Genomic DNA, 15,910 nt, shown 5'->3' on the forward strand with positions numbered 1-15,910 from the left:
ATTCACAGGGCAGAATTCTGGCCTTTTGGCAGGGTCTATCTGATAAGGAGAGCTGTATCTTTATTGATCACCTGGGATTTACAAAGCCTTATTCCAAGCCTCCTGAGGTAACATGAAAGAAATGCAAGTCATGGTCCTTCCAATTAAAAAGCGAGAGCAAGGAATAACCGCCAGGGGAACAGAGTGTGCAGCTGCTTTGTTAGGAATGCCCCTGAGGGACCTCTCCAAAACAGTGTTTATTAATGTTAAGATGCAATTAAGCATGGACATTCATATTTTAAAAATTAAAAACTTGAAACTCGGCTTTATTTTGCAGTATTGTAGCTTAAAATGCATTTTCATATATTGTCCTAATTTCAATTCAACATAATAACTTTGACATGACAATTGATTTATACAGATGGAAAAATAAATGTAGTTAACAGAATGGCATTGGGCAAAATTTGAGCAGAGTGAATTTCTACCCTCAGGTGGAGTAGAGGAGAGGGCAAGGAAGTTCCCTCTTGAAGTGTATGGGGATGCTTTTCGAGGCTAATATGCTTCTGATGAGAACATTGTGAATTGCTACCTGCTTGGACTCTCAAATATTGATCCTAAAATGGAAAAACAGGACTGAGACATTAATGTCATGGTGCTTGTTTCTTTTAGAACACAATCACTGAGTTGCTAAGGACAATCGCGGGTATTACTGGCCTGTTGATCTCTCTGGCTTTGATCTTGATCATGACCTCTTCCACCGAGTTCATCCGGCAGGCGTCCTATGAGTTGTTCTGGTACACACACCACGTTTTTATCATCTTCTTTATCGGTCTGGCTATCCACGGGGCAGGGTGAGTCCTTACGGCGTCTTAGAAAGTCTTTTAGATGGAAAAACATGACATTCAAGACTAATGGACACATAGAATGTATGAAAAAAGCACATTCTCTGTGCCAAACACCTTTTTAATAATACTGAAAATAAGCAACGTAGATGGTGAAGGATTATACTTTTCCTAGCTAACTCTGTTGGAGAGTCTTGACATGTATATAAGAATTTTAATGAATGCTGAGTAACAATAGATCTCTGTTTCATTCAGAACATATTTTCACGATCCAATTTATATGGGATTCGTTGGGATATATATTTTTGACACCCAGAGTTTACTTCTGCTTGACCAAAATCATCCCAGTGTCGGGGAGGGGACAGTGTGTGAGATGGCCAATCTGACCTAGGCTCTGCCACTGGTCTTCAGAGTGACCATGTGCAAGGCTTTCAATTCCCTGAACCTCAGTTTCCCCGTCTGACCTCTAGTAATCCTTTTTCCTCAAACATCCAATAAAATGCTGTGCTGGCATTCAACACCCACCTGATAACTCTTAATTCCTTCATCAGGAAGCTAGAGCAGCAGCATCTGAAGTATAGCACCTTCAAAGGTAATGTTTTCAATGCTTTAAATATTACCAAAATGGCTCTAGACCAATTAACCAATTGATGTCTGTAAACTAGGTTGTCCCATATTAATTATTTCATAAATTGATGCCCTTTATTCCCATGTTAAATTTTCGAGTACATTTATGTATATGCATGATCAATTTGACCTTGAAAACCGTCCTGCCCAATAGAGACGGTGCTGTTATTCCCCATTTCATAAGGAGGAAACAGATGTTCAAAGGGTTAAGTGATTCGCTCAAGATCCCAGGACAAATAAATGGCAGAGTCAGACCCAAGACACCTGTCTTCAGGCAACCAAACCTTTACTCGTAACAAGCCCTGAAGATTGGGTCTCTACTTTCGTGAATAAACCATTCGTCGACACTTGCAAGACCGTGCCTGGTGATATTGCAAAGCCCTGTATGGCTTGCCAGAAGTTCTTCATCTGCTACCCACACTCACATGATACCATGTCCTGCACCTTGTTCTCCCACCACGGCAGCTGCTGAGTGCAGGGGGGCCGAGTCTCAGAGGTGGGCTCTGTTTCTGCCCAGACCTGGAAGGGCAAACACACGGCCCAAGAGGCTGGATGGCCAAGCAAGTCACACACCACGCGGTGACTGTGGATCCCATGCGGGGCCCTCTGGGAGCTCTTCTCAATCAGCACCTCCCAGCAAGTCAACTGCGTCCTCCAGTCTCCCTCCCACACTAGAAGCACCCCTCATCTCAGCCCTCCACTTCTTGAAGGGGCTCCGAGCGGCTGCCACTGCCTCTGCCCAGTTAAGAGCTCCCCCATCATCTGTCAACTTGTCTGACACAGACATTGTAGGAGGAAGAATTGCCCCAGGGGTGTATTTTACCCTAAAAAATTGGCCATCCCTCTGCTAATCTTTAGAAACCTAGTCAGTCAATGTTCATATTGATGCTGCTGCCTGGCTAAGGGCTTTCTAGCCTCTTTTAACTTTAAAATACCTGCAGTTGACTCTTCTGAATGTGCCATCCCTCACCCTGACTTTTTGTATTTGGAGGGTGGGGTGGATGGTCCCTAAGCCTTCCACCCCAAAGACTGTCAGGCCTTCCTTTCTCTGTGGCCTCTTCTGCCAGTGCCAGGGTGTTAACCCCTGTAGTTCACTTGAGAGGCTCTTCGTAATTCACATGTGTCTAGAGGAACTCTTCACAAAAATGACACGTGTATCGCCCTGATCCTTCCTCCCCGGCATTCACACCCTGGTCCATTGTAGAAGCGCAAGAGGATTTCAATGGGCAGTGTTTCATTGGAGGTATTTTTTAATATCCAAATACCATTTCATAAGATGAAATTTTTTTTAGTCATTTTAACTTAGTTGGAAGGCTTATTTTGGGATAAGGGCCTCATTTAATCTTCTCAGCGTGAAGTATTCTACAGCTACTGTTTACAGCAAAAAGTAATTTGCAAATTCTGTACAAAAATGCCAAGTAGGATTATTGGAATGTGTTAAAGCCCACTAATCTTCTTATTTTGGGATGGCATAGATGAAGACATAAAAAGTTTAAAAATTTTTAAAAAGATACCTACTGCATTTGAGAAGTGTTCTGAGGTTCCTTTAGGTAAAATAAGAAATGTTGTCCAAGGCCTGAGAACGAAGGTGTTAAAATTGACAGATTCTTTTCCTCTGGCTCCTATTTTTTATTCACCCTTCCTCTGTCTGGGCATCATTTGCTCATGGGAGATTCACAGATAGTTTTGCTCATCTAACTCAGTGGGATGTTATCAAGTTGGATGACTTCCATAAAACAGACTGGGACAAAGGCCAGGATGGCAGTTCTCCAGGCTGTTTCCAAGGGCATTGCCGTGCCCTCCTCCCAGGCCCTACGATGCAAAAGGAGACATGTTACTCCACAGGCTACCCAGGACCTGAGCTGTGTCATGCTAAATTTTCTCTGTGAGGATCATGTTCCTCAAAAGTTAATCCATGTATTTTACTCATAAACTGCTAGGAATTGAGCAACACCTGGATTACATGACCTCAGCATCACATGCTTCACAGCCTGTGCACCAGTGGGTAAAGGGAGGAATTTGTACCTAAGCAAATTGTCCAGGGTCAATGGGTACTGCATCTGTAGCAAATATAATATAGCAGGATCAGAACTTCCCCGGCAGTCCAGTGGTTAAGACTCCATGCTTCCACTATAGGGGGCATGGGTTCGATCCCTGGTCACGGAACTAAGATCCCACATGCTGCATGGCACGGCCAAAAAATGAAAAAAAAAAAAAAAAAAAATATATATATATATATATATATATATAGCAGTACCACAGGACTCTTGAGCCAGTGCTCCATTCACGAAGGCCAGCTTCCTTTTTCACTCTCCAATTCAACAATATCGTCTCGAAGGCACATTTCACACTGACCTGTTTTTACCCTGTCAAATACTAAGCCTGCTATCGGTCACTGGCGGGAAAAATACCACTATTCAGGGCACTTCTTTTGACTTCTTCACTTGGTAACTTCTAGGTGCTTCAGAAACTTCAGAAACAAACCAGGAAGGGTAGAAGTTTAATAAATTTGCAAAATTTCCAAATAGTACAAAGGTAGCCAATTAGCCCAAATCAGCACTCAGGACAAGACGTAACCTAATTAAAGTCAACAGTCTACAAAAGGATGTGTTCCCACAGTTTCCCTTCATTATGAATTCTCTAATACAGACGCTTTTAGTTTAACACAGGATACCACCGAGGGGTACTTCTTTTCTGGTATCTTCAGAGTTACTCGAAGCTTCTTAAATTCCTATTTTTAAAGATGCTCAGGGAAATACACCCCAGCCCAGATTTCAAGACAGTGGAAATGTTATTGCAGAGTCCATCGTAGACTATGTATCTGTGGCATCCCAACACTGCACAAAATCAGTTTCAAATTTGGCGGTTTTGTTTTGTTTTGTTTTTAATGGCAAGTCGGATTGTTCGAGGGCAAACCGCTGAGAGTCTTCTGCTACACAACGTCACCTTCTGTAGAGAACACCTCGCTGAGTGGCAGACAGCTGCCCGGTGCCCCGTGCCTCAATTTTCTGGCAAGGAACCTTCGGTAAGAATGAGCCCAGGAGCTTTTAAAAATAGCTGTCGCCACAGTCGAAATAGCTAGAGCTTTTATATGCTTGAAAAAAGAACAGCGCATGTCACCATGAGACAAAGCCAACTCTTTATTAAGTGTGCTAATGGGGAACTCGAGTTATGGATCATTTTACGAGAGGTTGCCTGCCAAAAGCACTTTGTTCATTTTGAAATGTGTTCTTGCACTTACATTTAAATATGGATGGCTGAGAGGGTGGGAATTCAGAGCCCCCCCACCCCCGAAAGCACAGTCCTGTCTCCAGAGGAGTCAGAAAGCTGTTTGGCTCACCTCCCTCTGCACTCAGCTCCCTACCCCCTGAACAACTGCCCTCTCCACTCTGAGAATTAATAGCATCCCTTCCCAAATGAACATTAGGCGACGACCAAATGAGAATCATGCCCTCTTTATAAGCTTGCCTTCTTTCTTTCCACAACTTTCGAGATGGAAAAAATTGAGTTTACGCGCATTTACTTCCTGTTCTAATTAAGCTTTTACTACTGAAATAATGAGACTATTAGCCCCAAATAGACTTAACTAGAGTAGACGATAATGTCCACAAGATCTCAAAAGTAAGATTTCCAGGGTATGCTGTAAGCATGACACTTGGTGGCATAGATAAATAGAAATAGTTATTCTCTTTGGTATCCTCACAGGTCTTAGAACAATGCAAACCTTGGGGCAGCTGGGTAATTGCATGAAGGAAAGTAAATAAAGCCAGCAGATTAAAACAAGGAGGAAACAAGTACCAAAAAATATGTATCATTAAACAATGGGAAGATAGTTTTCAGTATATAAATGGTGAGGATTCGGGAAATTATGTCATCAGCATATGAAGAATATAATGATTGACTTTTTCGAAAATCCCTAACTCTATTAAATTAAGCGCTGGATTTTAAGAGTGGAAACAGCTAGGAAGAATGTTTAAAACCGAGAGAAGTGGAATGGATGTTTCCATTAGACTGTGGTTCTTTTAATGGCCGGTATAGATTGTCTCTGTCTTAAACCCAACCATCGGGAGCCACTACCCAGCCTGCATATTAATGAGGAACATGAATGCCTCACTAAAATGTTCAGCTACAGTGTCTCCATAAAGAAATCAATACTCTCCCACACCTCATGAATACAGACTAGAGCCTGCTCCCAGAAGCGTGTGCTGACGTTAACTATCATGAAAAGGGGGGAACGTACCCACCTCTCTGTTCCCTCTCCCCTGCTATACTTCCTTGCACACCCAAACTCAGGTTGTCACTCTTTCCCATTATTTTTAATGGATCCTGATTCAAAGCGTGTGTGGGCTCTGCAGTTACCGCTTGGCTGAGCTGTACGATATTCTCTCTGATGTCTTAGAGACACTGAATCCAAAAGGCATCCCAAGGACAAGTGCCCTCGCTTCACTGCACCGCACCTACCCCGTCTTTGCAGGAATCCATCTCTTCCTCTTTGCCTCTCTTAACTCGGTGCATTTTCACGGTGCTTTTCTCAATAGAATATTTATCAGTTCACCTTTAGGGGTGTACTACTCCCACGGTAGAGCTAAGGATGCTTTGTACATCACTTCATATAAACTGAACTGATCAAAGGAAACAGTTATACTTTGCAATCCCCTTTTCCCCCACTTGTCTCACTCCCCCTCTCTACCCAAACTCACAGACACATGCAAGACTCCAGACTCTATAGAATTCCTCATGCAAAATCCATCCCAAAAGATGCCTCGGTCTTCCTTAGCCAAAGAAGCACCTTAGTTCATTTAACTGCAACATTAACAAATAATAATAGTAATAAGACGGGCACTTTTTAAATTACTAGGGAATGATGTCAGTGGTATAGGAAAAAGCTTTAACTGAGGTAGAGTCAATTCAGCAAACTTTTGCCGAGTGGTTATTATATTCTTGGCATCGCAGTAGACGCAGGATTCAGGGATGTGGTTTCCGCTCCTGGAAATCTTATTGTCTAGAAAAAGAGGCCATTCATAAACACATACATAAAATAAAATCAAAGCCAGCATGTTCTTATTTCTGGTAGGAATGAAAAACCAGGAGTGAAAGTGGAGGAAACAAGTTTCATTACTGCAGCTTTTAAATCAACATGGTTTTATTTCTATCATAAAATACTCACTGTACCATGACTTTTTGAGTATTTTTAGAGAAGAAAAAATAAAGCTAAAAATCCACAGTTCTTTTAACATTAAAGAAACTTAGATACTAAATAGACCTGACCCTTTATTTAATAGATGGAGAAATCGAGGTCCAAGGAGCTTTTATTTCTTACCTATGGTCACAAAGGGCATTCCTAGCAAAATCACATCAAGGAGCCAGAGCTCCTAACTCTGTGGCCATGAACTTTCACCTCTCTACTCTTCGACATTCATTCTGAATCTCTGGCCTCCTTCCACTCCTCATTTTGTCATCTCTCTGCTGCTATCTACAGCTCTATGACCCCGACATTGTGTTTATCTCTGTGAGTAGAACTAAAACATATAAGAGCTTGGAGGGAACCCAAATAATAATTTCCTTCAATTCTCCCATTTTATAAAGCAGAAAATTTGAACATAAAAATACCCAAGATTTTCCTAAAGGCATAGGGTGAGGGATGGTTACCCCAAGACCAGAAGCCAGGTCTTCTGGGACCCAGTCCAAGTTCTACCTTGCCCCTCCCGCTCTGGGCCGTGTCTCCTTGTTTTTACTTGCTCTTGCCTATCCTGGTCATCACTGCCGGGATATTTATCTTTGAACATTCATCTCTGGTCATCCTCTCCCCCCATTCCTACCTTCCAGGGGCCCCAGGAGTATCACAGTGTAACTAAACTGGGCTTTCTCCTCCTGGAGCAATTTATATACTAGATAGAGATAGAGCCAAGGATTAATAGCTTACATTCTCCTCCCTGACTAACCGTACAAAGAAAAATAATCCGTTCCATTTTGTCAACATGGAAAAAGCAGAGAGCATGACTGACTTGACACCAACAAAATGAAGTGTATGATGTCGCAAACTTCCTAAAATGGGTGTGGAAGATTACTTGTAAAATTACATAGAAACCATGGGAGTGTTTTTGCAAATCTCTCTCTAAGCTCATATAGAAAGAATTGCATCCTTGTTATCATTTCTGTAAATATCCAAGCCAACTCTCAAAATATTTTTTGGTTCATTCGAGCATAAGAGACCTAAGGATTCACTGCTTTGGTCCAACCGCATCCTTCATGTCTACCCCTTCCTGCCTCATCCCTTACTCTGATCATCATCCTTACCTCACCCACAGCACAGGTGGACAGAAGGTTTTATTCTCTCTGCTATTCTGCACACATTGCTGAACCCCACTGAGGCAGAAAAGAATAAGTGGGTCAAATTGCTTTGTGTTGCCTACATAAATCGAGCCTTTGTCAGGCAAACAAGAGACTCCCAGGGAAAAAGCACAGAAGGTTGATGTAGGTGAGAAAAAGTGCAGTGCAAACAGACCTAGAAATAAACAAAAGAGATTTAGAAGAAACAGGAAAGACAACAAAAGCAAAAATGATGCTGAAGGGCTTGTGTCGTCATGTCAACAGAAAAGACAGAGAAGGATAATAGATAGGGGAGTAGTGAACAAGGAAGGTGATGAGTCAGTCGGTGAGGTTTTTAGTGAATATCTGAGTTCAAGAGAAGGGGACACCCTTTCTGTTCCTGAGATAGGATTCTAAGAGTAAGGTCGGTGGATTTAGAATTCCAAGGAGGGAATTCGGGGAAGTTAGGAGAAGGCTTGGGTTCTAGTCCTGGCTCTCTTGGGACCGCCTCTGTGTCCCTAGGCAACTCATACTCATTCCCAGAACGTTATGTTATTTCTTCTTTAAAAGAAGGACTAGACTAGATATCCAAGAACGCTTATCCTCCTAAAATTCAATGAATTAATGAGTCTCTAATAGTTTGTAAAATACGTACCCTTTCTAATGTCAGCATTGGACAGAAAGAAGCATGATGACATGGGAAGAGCACAGGCTGGGTGGTCAAGACCAGTTCATGTCTTCACTGTGCACCTTGTTTATCACCTTTGTGACCCTGGACAATTTGTTTCATCTTGCTGAGCCTTAGTTTCCTTTTCTGAAAAATAAAGAGAATATCATATGCCTCAGAAGGTTGTTTGATATCAAACCTAGATATCAAATCTTCAAAATTTTTAAGTTGCCATTCCTTGCCTTTTAGGGGAAGCACACACCTAATGCTGTAACCCAACCCATGGTACAAGAGTGGCCTGCTGGTAAACTGACCCTCAGTAAGGCAGATTATACTCATAAAAGGTTAACACAGAATGGGGAAGTTCCCTGTCAAAATTCTCCAGACAAGTGTTGAGGCTTTTGCTCTGATTCTGTAAACCTAGATTTAAAGTGTTGAAAACTGGGGACTTCCCTGGCATTCCAGTGGTTAAGACTTCACTTTCCAATGCAGGGGGTGTGGGTTCGATCCTTGGTCGGGGAGCTGTGATCCCACATGCCCCGTGGCCAAAAAAACCAAAACATAAAACAGAAGCAATATTGTAACAAATTCAATAAAGAAAGACTTTTAAAAAAATAAAGTGCTGAGAAACTAAGTTTGTTTTATTCCATATAACATTGGCTGCATGCATGTGTGTGAGTGGGAGTGGGAGGGTGGGTGTGTGAGTTGCTCTAGGCAGATCCCCCAAGTTGTGATGCATTGTTGGCCCCCAAAATTACTGTTCGAAACATTTTTTATTGAATTTTCATGTCCTATTAACTCAGTAATGTAGTTTGTAAGCCTTTGACTTTGGCTGAGTTTGGGAGCATTTATGACCCTATCATATATGACATAAACATCAATCTGCTTTCTATTTCTTTGCAAATGCAATTATTTCTAATTACATAAAAGCATCATTGATCAAGTAAGCCTAAAAACCAATACAGAAGAGTTTAGTCTCTTAAATAAGCTTGTAGACTTCAAGGAATAATTGAATGTTATAGCATTTAATACAAGGAGATATCTTTGTTGTTGATAACTGGCCCAAACGTAAAGGAAAATGTCTGAACTCCGTCATGTTACATATTGATTGGTTCAAACTGGAAATATTTGGATTCTATTTTCATTTCCTTTTCCTCTCTCTCTGCAGGCTTGGAAATGGGTTTTAGGCCCTGTGGTCCTGTATGCGTGTGAAAGAATACTTAGGTTCTGGCGATTTCAACAAGAAGTTGTCATTACCAAGGTATGCGTGCAGGTTTATGTCTGGATAAAAACCTGAGTGTAGATGAAAATTTTTTATTAGCCCAAGTTTTTAATTTGCCATTTTTATTGCAGAACCATCTGTAATTTAGAGGCTCATCTTCTGTTCTAATAATTTCTTGTATCCTGTGCATCTTTTAGTGAGACTAATTTTACTGAAGACAGGGAGCAGGGCTCTGACTGGTACACAGAATTCTGATAAGGGTTATGGTACAGCCCTGGAGTCATCTGTATTTCTCTTTATTTCGGTGTCTCTCTAGGGGGAAAACGCAGGAGGGCTGAGTATGTTTACATGGGTCATAGTGACTTAGAGTATAATCACTTCCTCCACAGCATAAAAATACGAACGTTGCAAACATGCAAATAATGTTCACATCTTTTCAAATACACACACTCTCACTTGGAACCCCTCAACAGAAGATGCGGGAACAGTCACCCTCAGGTTCAAAGGGAGAAAGGGCACTGGGGGGCTTCAAAATGGAGAGGAAGGGCCCTGCCCTAAGGAATGAAGGCACGGTGGTAATATTTTCCAATCTTGCCCTCCCTCCTCACCGCTCTCCAATTTTTACCTCGTGCTGGAGGAAGACCTCAGCAGATAGATCAAGAATACGTGCCTAGGAGGACTTCCCTGGCGGTCCAGTGGTTAAGACTCCATGCTTCCACTGCAGGGGTTCAATCCCTGGTTGGGGACCAGGATCAGGCATGCTGCACAGTGCAGCCAAAAAATTTTTTTACAAAGAATAAATGCCAAGGAGACCGAAAGCCTACCCCAGACTCTCCCCCTAGTTGTTTCAATCTCTTAAAAGAAACTCTCTGCTAACCAAACCCATGCAGCTTTGCGAATACAATATTAACGAATACTCTGTCTCTTTAACTGTCTTCATGAAAGCAGATGCACAGAAATTGCTTCATATTTCTGTTTTAAACTGCTTCCCTGTTGCTGTTTTTAAGTTAAGCACCAAAGGATATCAAGCTGTATCAAGAGCCAGACAGTAAAACTTCTGGAAATCTACTCGAGCTGTTACTAGGGAGACCATTTAACAGCAGAATCAGACGAGTATCAGTAGGGAGAGGAGAAACTAATGATTAAAATGCTGTGAAATTCTCTTCTGAATGGAAAAATACTGTCACAGTATCTAGACACTAGATTCTGCCCCCTTATACCTCCTGCCACAAAAGAAGACCTGGGGGCCTGGAAACAAGAGGGAAGTCTAAGAAGGGAAATTAGTTCATTGTCTCTGATAAGTAGCAAGTTATAGAGCTCTTTAAAAAGCAATAGCCTTTGCATCACGCTTTCTTACATCTAAGACTCAGAGCCTAGGTAGGAGATTGGACGGGACTTGACTAAAACCAAACCAAATGAATAAAACATTTCAGAGTATGAAGGCTGTTTTTTACTCAGAATGGAGAAATACCAGGGTTAGTTCACAAAGAAGCAGGAAAAGATGCACATCATTGAAAATAGTAACAAACTGGACCTATATTTTAAAACACGGAGTTGATTCTGTGGCTATTTTGATAACTTTAAGCATGATTAAGTGCTGTGGATGATATGCTAGTTTATATTCTCTTGGGCCTGCAATTAACTGTGCTATCGAAATAGTGGCCACTTGGGACAAACAGTCACGTGCTGGACACCACTTTGCGCCTGGATGCAGCTACCCAAATTTCCTACCTAGCACGCTGAAGGAGGTCAATGCCGTTCGTGCTGGAGTCGCCATCACTTTCATGTCCGGGCTGGAACGATTCTTGAAAACTCATAATGAATGGTCTATGTCAATCCTACCTCAGAAAAGTTGATATAAAAATTTTAAAACCTTTGATGGAATGAAGGCCATTGTCTTCGTATTTAACCTGAGTGAAAGAACCAGCACCTCTCTTGCTGTGATTTAGGTGGTAAGCCATCCATCTGGAGTGCTGGAACTTCACATGAAAAAGCGTGACTTTAAAATGGCACCGGGGCAGTACATCTTGATCCAGTGCCCGTCCATATCCTCGCTAGAGTGGCACCCCTTCACACTCACCTCCGCTCCCCAGGAGGACTTCTTCAGTGTGCACATCCGGGCAGCAGGAGACTGGACAGAAGCTTTATGCAAGGCCTTTGGGGCAGACGGACAGGCCCTGAAGGAGCCCTGGAGCCTGCCAAGGTGGGAGCCCATTTCTTTTTTATGTGTAAGTTAGAATATTATAAAAAATAAGGTCCTTTAGTGCATCAACATGCTAACAACTTCTGCAATATCTTATTCTGTATGGTAAATTCGAATCCATTTATAAAATTTGAGACTCTCTATTAAAAAAATATAACTCAGCAGATTTCCATTTGGAGCAAGTACATTTCTTTAAAAAACAAATGTTCAAGACAGGTGATGATCCAGGGAGAGGAAACATTTTGCTTTCCCAGGTCCAAAACATCACTTTGGCAAATTATAAGCAGCTTGTGATGAGTAAGGCAGCCCGGTGAACTTTTTGCTGTCATGGTCCGAGGTTTTTCAATTGTATTTGTAAAGTTTGGTCTTCGTAAAAAGGATGCTTTACAGTCCGAATTAACCTGGCAGCCTCCATACACTGGAGAAAGAGCTAAACGATTAGACTAAAGCTCAGAAAATGACAAAATAATCTGAGAATCAAGAAAGTTAGCGGTGGTGTGCATTGTCAGTCCCACACGTGTGATTGCAAAAAGTATTAATTAACCTCCACTGTGTGCCAGGAATACAAAGATGGCAAAACATTGCCTCCATTCTCTAGGACTTCTGAAATCAACACTGGTGTGCAAACAAATGATTTAATTTTGCTACAAGGACGATGGGTAGACCTGAGAAAGTGGAATAACACTGATACCATATGTAGTTTCCTGGAGTTGTCGTAACAAAGTACCATGAACCAAGGGCCTTAAAACAACAGAAGTGTCTTCTCTCACAGTTCTGGAGACTGCAGGTCTGAAATCTCGGTGTCAGCAGGGCCGTGCTCCCTCTGAAAGCTGTAGGAAGGATTCTTCCTTAGCTCCTCCCAGCTCCTGGTGGTTTGCCAGCCATCCTCGGCGTTCCGAGGCTGCGGCTGTGACAGTCCAGTCTGTGCATCTGTCATTACATGTTGTCCTCCCCTTTTGTGTCTGTGTCTCTGTGTTTCTGTGGTCCCTTCTTGCAAAGACACCAGTCACACTGGATTAAGGGCCCATCTTCCCGGATGACCTCATCTTAACTTGATTACATCTGCAACAATCCTATTTCCAAATAAGGTCACATCGGAAGATAGGATTTCAGCATATCAACTGGACTAAACAATTGAATCCAAAACAACATCCTATTCAGAAAAGCCTGGGCATGCGACAGAAGTCCCAGTGTCCTTGGCTCCTTTTAGTAAACAATGGCTTAGAATTGATTCCCACTCTTGCTGCAGGATCACACAATAAGCACTCAAAGCCCATGTTTCGGGACCCAGAAAAACAGGGACACACACACAAAAATGTTGAGAAAAACTTTGTGAAGGAATTGGATATTTCAAAAGAAGCCTCAGGACATCCCCTCTTCTGCCATCCTTGGAGGGTATCAGGAACTGCCAAGCAGGTGACCACAGCTACAAGACTTCAGGTGGTGAACCCAGTAAGGACACACTTAGAATGGAACTTCCTAAGGGCAAGAGGTTGTCCTCCTCTATACGTCCCATGCCTAGAACAGTGTCTGACACGTAGTGGATACAGAGTAAATATTTGATGAGGAATGAATACCTGGACCCAAGATGGACGCTTCAACTCATTTAATTTAACAAATATTTACCGGTGGTAAACTAGGCACCAGAATAAATTTAAGGCACAGGATCTACTCAGCTTATTGTCCCTCCTCTGTCTTCCCATGGGACACTGAACTGTGACTACGTAGCACTGGGCTTGCTTGTGTTGAGTGGGTGGGAAGAGCCACAGTCTTCATTTCAAACACTGGTACTAAAGAGCAGTGTGATGATAAACCAAGTACAAACATCATCTATTCAGACTAGAGCCCCAAGTCACAAGACAACATCTGACTATTCCATGAAGACCTTATCCTTTTTATCATGGAAAGGAAGCCATGTAACCGAATTCTGAGGTTCAGAGTGTAGTGTGAATGCTTAAAATCAGGAATGAAAGTAAACACACATACGCACACGCACATGCGTGCACACACACAGGTCCCAGCCCTCCCTTGGCATTGCCAAGGTGGATACCTTCATCCTATTTGCTAGCCTGGTTTCTGCTCTGAGTGTATACAGTTGTCCGGCCTATCGACCAACCTTCCTCTTCACAAACCAGCTCTCATTTCAGCCAGTCCCCCAACAAGAGCTCGGGAAGTGTTTCTCCGTAGTCGGTATGCTTTCTTTCTTTTTGTTTTATTGAAGTAGAGTTGATTTACAACGTTGTGTTAGTTTCAGGTGTACAGCAAAGTGATTCCATTTTACTTATATACATATATCTATTTCTTTTAGATTCTTTCCCCTTAGAGATTATTACAAAATACTGTGTATAGTTCCCTGTGCTATACAGTAGGTCCTTGTTGGTTATCTATTTTATATACAGTAGTGTGTACATGTCAATCCCAACCTCCTAATTTATCCCTCCCCCACTTTCCCCTTTGGTAACCATATGTATGTTTTCTATGCCTGTGGGTCTATTTGTGTTTTGTATATAAGTTCATTTGTATCTTTTTCTTAGGGTTCCACATAATATCGTATGATACTTAGCATGCTTTTATCTCCAGAGTGCATCTTCAGCGCAAGGCCTGACATGATCTGGCCCCCAGACCTCCCTGGGCACCCCTGCTGCACCACCTGCTCCCTCGCTCACTCAGCCACTCTTCCAGCCTCTTGCTTCCCTCCCACACCAAGCACACTCGCCTCAGGGCCTTTGCCGCTGCAGCTCCCTCTCCCTGGCACACTCTTCCCCCGGTCTCTGCTTGGCCGCCCCCTCACTGCCCCCAGGTCTCTGCTCTAATGTCTCCTAATGAGGCCTTCCCTTCCCGTTTCCTGTGATCCAGCAACCCCGACAGACACTCCACACTCGTCGTGGTCACTGTGCCCCGCGCCTTACTTTCTTCCTCTCCGCCTGACACAGTAAATACCTGGTTGTTTATTTGTTTACCATTTATCTCCCCACACGAGAATGGGGACTTTATCTCTTTGATTCACTTTGTCCCCAGTGACCAGAACGGGCCCTAACTCTCAGCTGGCACTCAATAAATATTTACCAAGTGAATAAAAATGAGTCGTTGTACACAGTGCAGCGTCCCTTCATTTGTTAACTTCGTTCGACCTCTGCCTCTATATATGTGTAGGCACAAGAAACCCCCCAAAACCTAGAATTTGTTTAAATCTTCAACACATGACAAATCAGAATCTTATTGAACTTCCTTCGATGATTTTACCTCTCAACATTGTTTTAATTTTGGATTAAACGGAACAGTTTAGGGAGAGTACCATAATTTTTCACTGCTTTGCACCCAGAAAGGATTTAATCCAGTCCCAGGAACCTGTGAGACAAGCAGTGACTGAGGACCCCAAGAGGACATGCAAAGCTTAGTGAAGAGCAGGGAAGCTCTTCCTCTGAACTCAGGAAAAAGGACAATGAAGCTCTTTTAAAAGACTTCGCATTAACAGATACATACTACTGTATATAAAAGAGACAAACAACAAGGACCCGCTGTATAGCACAGGGAACTGTATTCAATACCTTACAATAACCTATAACGGAAAAGAATCTGAAAAAGAATAGATATATATGTATGTATCACTGAATCACTTTGCTGTACACCTGAAACAATGTAAATCAACTATACTTCAATAAAAATAAATAAATAAAATAAAAGACCTCACCTTCTGAAGTAAAATGGAGGAATTTCTCAGAGTCTGTGTTAGAGTTTTTAGCCATTTAATCTACTGCCCAGAGCCAAGGGTTCCAGCGTCCGACAGCCTGGGTTCAAAGCCCAATTTTGCATGGGATCTTGGAGGATGTATGTAACACCTGTCTCAGTTTCCTCGTCTGTAAAATGAAGATGACAATAATAGTACATAGGTTCTGTTTAGGATTAAATATGACAGTCCATATGAAGCCCTTAGCATAATGCATAGTAAAAAAAAAAAAGTTAGCTACTATTGTCATTGGCAAAATAAGAAAGGTCATCTACCACAGAGTCGACAGTGAAAGTGCTGATGACACAGGAGGGACAACGTGGATGAATAAAGT

At 42.3% G+C, this 15,910-nt stretch overlaps 1 protein-coding gene across 1 annotated transcript in view; it reads left to right on the forward strand.

Moving 5' to 3' along the window:
• The window catches only part of NOX3 (NADPH oxidase 3), a 57,836-nt gene that overhangs the window by 12,351 nt on the left and 29,575 nt on the right, over positions 1 to 15,910 (forward strand). The window contains exons 6-9 of the mRNA XM_060167712.1: positions 649 to 830; positions 4,344 to 4,473; positions 9,593 to 9,685; positions 11,596 to 11,849. Of these exons, the coding sequence (XP_060023695.1) occupies positions 649 to 830; positions 4,344 to 4,473; positions 9,593 to 9,685; positions 11,596 to 11,849 (659 nt within the window). The remainder of the gene's footprint in view (positions 1 to 648; positions 831 to 4,343; positions 4,474 to 9,592; positions 9,686 to 11,595; positions 11,850 to 15,910) is intronic.

Source organism: Lagenorhynchus albirostris, chromosome 12 (genome assembly GCF_949774975.1).
Source record: "Lagenorhynchus albirostris chromosome 12, mLagAlb1.1, whole genome shotgun sequence".
NCBI classification, from domain to species: Eukaryota; Metazoa; Chordata; class Mammalia; order Artiodactyla; family Delphinidae; genus Lagenorhynchus; species Lagenorhynchus albirostris.